Here is a 9,176-nt window from a genome sequence, read left to right as displayed (position 1 = left end):
TCACGTAGAAGGGAAATAATAAAATAATAAAAATAAAACATAATACAAATTTTTTTATTTCCCTTCTATGCGACTTTACCAAAAGAACCAAGAAGATGAATCCCTGCAGTCACAAAAGCTTTAAATCAAAATCTATGACGTTCAGGCAAGGGTGTTTTTTTCATCATACTTCACCACACTGGTCAGCGTGGGTTTGTGAAGGGGGTGTTGTGTTAAGGATCGATTTAGATATCACTTGCCATTGATGTTGACAGCAATCACACTCGGGTCACTGAGTTCAAAGCAAGATTCACTAACCATTGCGTTACCTCTACACCCATGTTGCACTCAAGTGGTGGAAAATATTGTGGACAAATGCAATAATAACAGTGTTTATCTGGAACTGATAATGGACAACCACTCCTTTTTACTCGAGAAACAATAAATTTGGTGGTGATGAAAGTATTTATATTATTAAAAATATTTTTCAATCTTACTATCTGAAGTTATGACATCCCTAGATGACTCATTCCACCGATATGTTTTGATTGCCTTCATTTTTAAATTACTTTCTAAACATTTGCAGTGCAAACGATGTGATTATTTTTAATATATTTCAAAACCAGATAAAAATTCTGTCTAAGCTGTGCTAAAAAAAAGGCTAAACCACATTTACTAAGAGTGGTAAATAAAAAATACTTACTGGAACATAGTGGGAATAGTTTTAAAATCCAAAGGGGTAAGCTGTGGAAATTAGGAGAGTGCTAAAATGGGCAAATTATTGAATGTGACTAAACAGGCAAAATTCAATTTGGCTGTAAAGATACGTGTGTTTGAATGGGTGGCTTAACAGTCTGGTAGGTGGGTAGACGGAGAGGATAGTGGGCAGGTTGCCGTGTGTAATGGTGAGTTAGTAAATCAAATATTAACTAATTAGGTGAATGCATTGGTAAGCAGGTGGTTTGTGCGTTGCTAAACTGGAGAATCATCAGGTAAGTGGATGAGTGGGTGTGTGAGTGAAGGAAACCTTCTCGATGCAGGACAGCTTGTCTTGCAGCTGTCCACGCTCAACTTCTGCCCTCGACAGACTGCTCCGGAGATCCTTCAGCTTCTCCTGCTGCGAGGACAGTCGGCCTGTGGCACCGAGAATTTACATTTTTCCCATTGAAGAAGAACGTACACACACACACAAACAAACAAATGCACAATGACATACATACAAGCACACAAAAGGTTCCCGATATAACCCGACAGACTGCTGTGGCAAATGCTGTTCACGACCATCTATATCAAGGTTGGAGCGGTGAATGAGGCGCTGGGGTGTGGCTAGCACTACGCTCATCTGCCTTTGCATCTGCAGTGTTGATGTTTGCACAGTGCATCTGGGAACCGAACTTAAGATTGCCAGGTTCATTGGATAGCGCTAACCATGCCACTACTCGCCGCGCAAGCAGCCGGAATAGCATATGAAGAATTGCGCACATCCTAACCTTCATGGAAAAAAAATAGGCTTTACCCTTTTCCGGCAATGAAAGGGGTGTTATGATGTTCAAACACCAAATAAACACCCATTGCAAGGCATCAAGTCTGCATTAACCAGACTTGCTTGTGGTAAAACATACAAACAAACATGCTTTGATAATGTTTGCATTGTCTTTGAAACTGATTGGCCTACACCAGACAGCCTTGCCTTGTCTCACCAGTTTTAGACCAGAGAACACCAAGAGGCAAACAGGACAAGGGCAATGCAAATATCAAAGCATTCAAACCTCGGATTAAACTGCATGGGATAATATTTTTGCTGGCATCAAAATTGTGAAAAAAATAATAGGATTTATCCTTTCGACAATAATAAAGGTGTTAAGATGTTCAAACACATTGTTTTACCACAAGCATGTGTGGTTGATGCAGACTTGATGCCTTGCAACAGGTGTCTATTCGGCATTTAGATATCTTTATACCTGCAATGTTGCGGAATATGGTAAAGCATATTCTTTTTTAATCATTTTTTATACCAGCGAAAAATGCTCAGATAGATATACGTAGCTAATCTTTTCACAACTAAGAATGCAAAGAAAAAATGTAATAGCTGGGGAAATATCGAATACTAGCTATACGACCCGGCTTCGCCCGAGACTTGGATTCTTGTCTTGGATTAATACACGGCCTACGCGGAGGGGGGGGGGGTGCGTGACGTCAGCAGGCACACTGTGTGACGCTGCCGCATGCGGGTGACATCACAGATGTGACGTCACCGCTCACTTGTCGTGCAAAATATATCCATTATTGCGGCCCCCCCCCCACCCCCAAAATACAAAAGTCTATTTCTATACTTTTTGCATTGTGTACAGTCTGCAAGCTACCCACATGCCAAATTTAAAGTTTGTTGCATGTTGGGAAGTATGCTAAACATTTCGAACAGACACACATATTCACAAATTTCCCTTTTATATATATAGATTCACCACGATTATGAATTTGGAAGCAAAACACTGAGCGAGAGCGCGAGTTTAGAGGGTGTACTCTGTAGGTCGGAAATGAGCTCCGAGCCCTGCGTGTGGTCCCTGCGCTCCAAGTCAAGTGCCGACTGCAGGCCGATGAGCTCTTTTTCCAGTGCCAGCTTCTCTCCTTCCAGCTTGCGCACGTGCTCGCCCAGCTCGCGGTCGGCGTCCTCCAGGGCGGCCAGGGCACGTGCCCCCTCCGCCTGAACCTTTTTAGCCCGGCTGCACGCCTCCCGCTCCGAGCGAAGCTCCTCCAGGCTGTCATCAAGCTGTCGGGGCGGGGGAGTGAACGTAACGTGATGTTAAAGATCGCAATTAGAAGATGTATTTATGCGGGAGGAATCCAATGAGCATGCACAGAAATACACATTGATAGCAGCTCTTGCATGTTACGCAAAAAATGTCATATGCCAGGCAGTCTCAGATAAGTAGAATATTATACATTAATTACTGTATCATTTGGAATGTGGGTCTCATAATAGGCTTGTGACATTCAAAAGTTTCAGTGGTGTTTTTTTGCCTTTATTTTTAATTGTTTTGATAATACTAAAAAAAATACAAAAATTTACAATACAAAAAGCAATACAACTAAAATTATGAACCATAAATAGGTTAATTTGATAGTCATGAAAATAACAGGGCTTTGATAAGAAAATGGTACCCCAGCCCTAAATGATCAGTTTGAGTTTCCCATACTTGAGTTTGGTTCCCAAATGTAGCGAATTGTCTGAACCCAGCCACCATTGAATGCACCTAATTTGGCTACATTTTAACTCAAGAGAATTGCAGTACTTTGCAAGAGTTATTAATGGATACTTCCACCTCTAAACAGGCACAAATGCAACTTTGGGGAAAGGCAACAGACTGTTGAGGGGAGAAAATGGGAAGCTTTTACCCAGACAACAGTGGATCACCAGAAGCTATTCTTACTTAGACAGGAATTCATTTGCCAATTGTTCCTCCTAATGGCTAAACCGCTGTCTAGTTATTACCAGGTGAGGTCGGAAAGAATAGTTATCCTCCAAAGTTAATGTTGAGTCAACACTGGCCCACAACATATTCCACTGCTGCAATCATACACGCAAAATGTGCTATATTTAATACACAGCCAAGCGGAAGCAAAATGGTGATTGGAGGTTACTTATCCACTTAAAATGTCCTCTCCAGAGTATCGACGAAAAGTACTTGGCATTTATGTAGAAAAGGGCAGCCTTTCCTGTATAATTATCAGCTCTTTAAATGAGTTCACATTCCTCATGTGTGATTTGTGGCACGTTTACCTGTTTTTGTAATAAGGTGACTTTTTCATTTGAGACTTGTGAATTTTGATTCTTTTTCTTAAGCTCCTCCAGCTGCTCTTTTAGGCTATTTACTGTGGCAGAACAATAAACATTCAACAACAAATTATTGTAGCACTTAAAAACAAACAACACGCATGTCATCATGAACACTGTCTCACAATTAAACACATTACTGAGCAAATGCATGTATTAAAAGCAGATTGCAGAAAATTAGATTTGTACTTGTAACCCTTTACAGTGTGGTGGCTAATTCAGGGTGAAATCAGTAAGTGCAGCTAAAATGTTGTTATAATAGTCGATGGAGGGGGTTAAATGGTTTAATAAACCAATATACAGTAAAACCTCATTATTTCGGTATTTGATCATTCGTAATTGGGGATATTTCGGCACGGCTGCGCTTTCGGCATATACCGTATATATTACTAATTCTCCATGAGCCGAATTGCCGTACCAAATGTTCCAATTTCGGCATACATGACGCAGCATGCCGCAACAAAAACAATAACTCAGTCTAGTGGTGGCGTGCGTGGTGAGCATTAGTGCAGACCTGTTGCTTTGGACTTTCCCTTGTTTATGCACTCTGTGCAAACAAACCCTCTCAGAAATGACATCTACACCTACATGAAGAAGTAATATAAAGGGACTGAAGTATAAATCCCTTAGTCTGTAAGACAAATAAAAAGTTTTGAATAGAATTTATGCAGATGCGTCAATGCGTATGGTGTGTGAAGACACCCATGTCAACTGTGAAGTGTCACATCAGCTGATGTCATCTGACAGCGAATAATGTGGTGTAAAAGTTTAAAAGAATGTAGTCTTTAAGTAAACATTAAGTGAAAACTGCTGGTTACTGATGGTGTTACTTTTCTTAGGAAAAAAATTAACTGGAAAACAAATTTGGATTTTTTTTATTTTAATTAGGATAGGAGGTACTGGAGAGGACCATTGTACATAATTCGGAATATTGGATAATATGGCAAGGCCAGAGCCCCATAGTGTCGAATTAACAAGGGTTTACTGTAATGATGAAGAATGCAAGAACAGAGAAGAGATAGAAAGGAGATTTGGGACCTAAAGAGAGTAGGCCTGGAAAGGAAATTAGAAAAAAATATAAGGTGATGGTCACTAAAAGAAAAAGGTTATGTGCAAGAGTCAAAAGTAGAATAGGAGTTAGATATAACAAGATAAAAAATATGTCCTTGGCAAGTGACTGATAGTTGAGGTTGTATCAGTAGTGTCATCAACATGGATATTGATGTTGCCAGTAATTATTAATGAAGAGGAGGAAGATAGCTCCAAATTGTGGGAAAAGTCGAAAAGAATCTGATGTAAATCTTAATTTTATTTAGGTGGGTGATGAACAACAGAAAGTTTAAGCTTGGCAAGGAGGTGGAAAGTCAAACTTTGAAGTCAGGTTTAGTGATAACAGCAATACCACAACCTCTATTGTGAATACGAGCATGCTCAGAGGTGGTCGCCAGTCTCCGGGGTAGTTTTAGGAAAGTAATGGTCCTGTGGCGAGTGCCCATGTCTCAGGCTGGTACAGAAAATCAATGTTGCCTTCTTTTAGAGATCGCGAATGAGGAGACATCTGCAATGGTATGGATAATCAAGAGGGCAAAATGGACGTATGAAGATCCAGATGTCAAAGGAGAAGGCCTGATAGTCCTGAGATGTTGTGGCAGATCGAGTCTCATGATGGGGAGAGTCTGGGAGTCGAGGAGTAATACAAGTTGACCTCTGAACAGTGTTACCATGAAAAGCAGTCAATATTTCTGCTCTACTTCTGCATTGAAGAGGGGTCTGTGCACAGACAAGTAAATCTGTTTCTGTTGTGATGTAGTGTCATGACTAAGGTGCAGATGTATTAATTATAATTCAACATTCGCAATGCAGTGCTTTTTTATTATTTTATATAAAACGTAACAGTATATATTGTGCATTTTTGTGCTTCGTTATTTTGCTTATAAATGGAATATTAAAACTTAAATTATTGTTTGGACAAATAAGCTACTCCACAAACCAACTTGGTAATTAAGATAGGATAATCCAACTTTTAAACGCCACTTAACTATGTCCCTGCTGGTGTGTCACAAGTGACCTTTCGATGCCACAAAGAATTTTTCTACAATTATCTTCATGAAGAGGAATGTTGAACAGAACACGGGTGTCTCTTCTAAAGCAATTAACCCAATTTCTCAGCAGGAAAGGTCATGTGGTGGACGAGGGGGGGGGGTCATTTTCTGACCTTCTCCGTCAAGATGCCTCTTCTTATCGCTCTCTGCGTCGGCCCGACGCTGCTGCTCTACCATCTTGTGCTGCACCAGTGCCTTGTCTCGCTCCATCTGTCTCAGTTGCGCTTCCAGATTCTTGCGCGACACGCACTGATGGGGCCAGGAGGCAGGCGAAGCAGCATCACAAGCAGGGCTCATCAGCTGTGGGCTCACTCATGTGCCAGGCTGAGATAGCAACCAAAGTCTGCGAAACGTTGGGCTTTTTTTAAACATTAAAAATTCTAGTCTAACTACATATTGGGCAGATATCAATTTTTAGGTTTTTTCGGTAAAGTCACGCGACGTTTCGGAGGCAACACAAGCTTCCGTCTTCAGGTGGAACCGTCACAGCACGATAGCTGTATCAAGTGATAGAGCTGGAACCGTCAAAGCACGATAGCTGTATCAAGTGATATCAAGTGATACAGCTATCGTGCTGTGACGGTTCCACCTGAAGACGGAAGCTTGTGTTGCCTCCGAAACGTCGTGATTTTTATTTTATTTTTATTTTATTAATTTGAACTTTTTACCTATGTAACTTTACCGAAAAAACCTAACAATATGAATCCTTGCAGTCATGAAAGCTTCAAATCTAGAAAGATATCAATGTATTTGAAATTATTATAATGTTCACAATATATGCTTCTAATTATGCGTTTAAGAATGCTGTTATATTTAGGCTAATAAAGGAAACTGTATGAGAGAATAAATTGCAATCAATACAAAGGAGACAAAAATATTTAACATTTTGAACTCAATTATGATAAGGTCGTGAAATTGACGTGAAGGTATCAATATGTCCACTACATTCGACATTTATGTTTGATTTTCAACCTATTCGAAAATAACCTCACAACACCATTTTCGTGTTCTTTCTGCCATCGCATCAGGTGACATAAATGTTGTTAACACGAAGACAAATAACATTCCAGAATGTAACCAATCAGAAAATACCAAAAATATCCAAAACTGTCCTTTAAAAAAAATACCAAATTGATTTCAGCTTCAAGAGATCTAATTTGAGAACAAGTTGACTAGAAGTGGATGTTTAAATGAATTTAATTCTAATTACATCTCGTTCATGCCACTGCTTTGTCTCTAGCTCTAAGTTGGCATCTAAAATGCATTCACATTTATCACCTTTATTTTATATCAAATAAGAACATGGTAAAACAAAATCACCATAAAATGCACGTTTAAAGTAGCTACTTTCAAAATGTATTTCCATTAACAGGCACAACTGGCAAAAACAGACTGCCTCACCACCGCAAGTCAATAAAATGGGAACTCTGTATTTTTTGTGTGTTTACTGAAAAGTGGCAGAAAATCATTTTGAAGTTGATATTTGTTGAAAATTTCATTATCAAAAGATGATATCTTCAATCCACATGGGCAAGGCCAATCTGACCCTGGAGGCTCATCATAAAACCAATCCTCGACTATGCCATTAGACACTTTGCATCGTCAGCCGCATCCCCTGCAAGACAGGATTTGCTATTCTGAGGCATGCGACACAATTAGATTCACACTCACCTCTTCTTCCAGATCTTTCAACAACTTCTCCAGCCGAGAGTTTGCATTCCTAACATTGTAATGAACACCAGAGTTGGAGTTAATATTAAAAGTTAACAACACAAGTTAAATATAACAGGCAAACCCTCATGTTTTCTCACATCAAAAATATTTTAAAAAATCATTAATTAACGTTTTAACTGTAATGTTAATTATGTTGCAATATAAATACATTAAATATCAAATAAGCCTCCTATTCATAGAACAAATGTTCAACGCATCAAATACATACAATACACAAAACGTAAGCATTAAGCATTGCAGCGAAGCCTGCACTATCACTCACATGATTCATCCTTACCCTTGTCAGACATTCATCATTCACCTGTTCCTCACTACTCACCAGTTTATACAAGCGTGAGAAGTACCCACACAAGCAACAAACCTTCCCCAATGACACACACATCTATTTTATAATCATGAAATGAGGCTGTCACGCTGGGCTATTATTACAGTTGGCAGAGAGGATAAGCAGCTGCAAGGACCAAAAGCTAAACAAATTGGGTCAAAGGTATTATTTAACCTTGTTTGCATAAACTAAACATAAGCTTTCAAATGACACCTCATTTTAATTAGTGAAGAAATCCAGAATATTTGTTTTTTCAAACCCATACATACACACCTACATCCAAATCAGCCACTTATCACATAGCTTTGATGTGTACGTATACCTGCGTGCATGTACATTCTTTTTCAAAGTCACACAACAAAACATTAAACACCTAAAAAATCAGATTGCTCCTATTCACAAAGTGGCCCTTGGCATGCAGCTTGCCTGTGTAATTGTACTGATGGATGTATAATGGTTGTCAAAATTAGCAACGTGCAATAATGCAACAAAGCAGTTTTCCTACCTGCATTTTTGTTCGGCTTCATCCTTTATCTGTACAGCATTCTTCATCTGCCTCTCCAGCATCTCTATTTTCATTTTGTCTGCCTAAAACGTAATTGTTTTTAAATTAAATGGTGACATTTAAAAAATAAATGTATTTTTTTTTACAAACTAGAACACATGTTCTTTCCAAAAGCACAATGTATGCTATTTACCGTGGGAAGCTAACCATGGTATATGCATAATGATTAGTGATTGAAGACTCATATTAGATTATAGCAAAGTATGATTTATGAGCTTAAACACAATTTTAGTATCTCATTGACAAATACAACCAACATGGATTAAAATAAAAAATAACATTTTCGTCGGTACAAATGCATACCCATAAGCAAATTGAGTGCTTTCAATACATTTCAGTGCCAACTCATGTTTTTAAAAATAATTGTTCAACTGTGAAAGATGATAATTAGTTTAAATTACACCTCACCTCTGAACTGCCATCCTGAAAAAGGAAAATGACAGAAATGTTACAATTAAAAACTGCACCACCACAAAAGATGACTCGCGCAACACAATGTTGTTGGGGCATAATAGTTTGTGCATTCATGTGCAATTTCTACCTGAGAACTTTTCAGAGGCTCCTCATTGTTTCCCGCCACAGCAGACACTCCACTTAGCAATCTGTGCACAGGAAGGATCAAGAGAAACTCATTTT

The 9,176-nt window shown here is 38.9% G+C and overlaps 1 protein-coding gene across 1 annotated transcript in view; it reads right to left on the bottom strand.

The window, feature by feature from the left end:
• Positions 1-9,176, bottom strand: part of LOC144931413 (rho-associated protein kinase 2-like) — a 58,564-nt gene that overhangs the window by 28,688 nt on the left and 20,700 nt on the right. The window contains exons 12-20 of the mRNA XM_078855220.1: positions 9,082-9,142; positions 8,949-8,963; positions 8,481-8,563; positions 7,588-7,636; positions 6,030-6,165; positions 3,761-3,852; positions 2,503-2,749; positions 1,007-1,113; positions 683-723 (exon numbers count right to left, since the gene is read on the bottom strand). Of these exons, the coding sequence (XP_078711346.1) occupies positions 683-723; positions 1,007-1,113; positions 2,503-2,749; positions 3,761-3,852; positions 6,030-6,165; positions 7,588-7,636; positions 8,481-8,563; positions 8,949-8,963; positions 9,082-9,142 (831 nt within the window). The remainder of the gene's footprint in view (positions 1-682; positions 724-1,006; positions 1,114-2,502; positions 2,750-3,760; positions 3,853-6,029; positions 6,166-7,587; positions 7,637-8,480; positions 8,564-8,948; positions 8,964-9,081; positions 9,143-9,176) is intronic.

The sequence above is a fragment of the Lampetra fluviatilis genome, chromosome 4, assembly GCF_964198595.1.
Source record: "Lampetra fluviatilis chromosome 4, kcLamFluv1.1, whole genome shotgun sequence".
Lineage (NCBI taxonomy): Eukaryota > Metazoa > Chordata > Hyperoartia > Petromyzontiformes > Petromyzontidae > Lampetra > Lampetra fluviatilis.
Note: the sequence above shows the minus strand (reverse complement) of the source record. Positions and strands in the feature narration are given on the sequence as shown.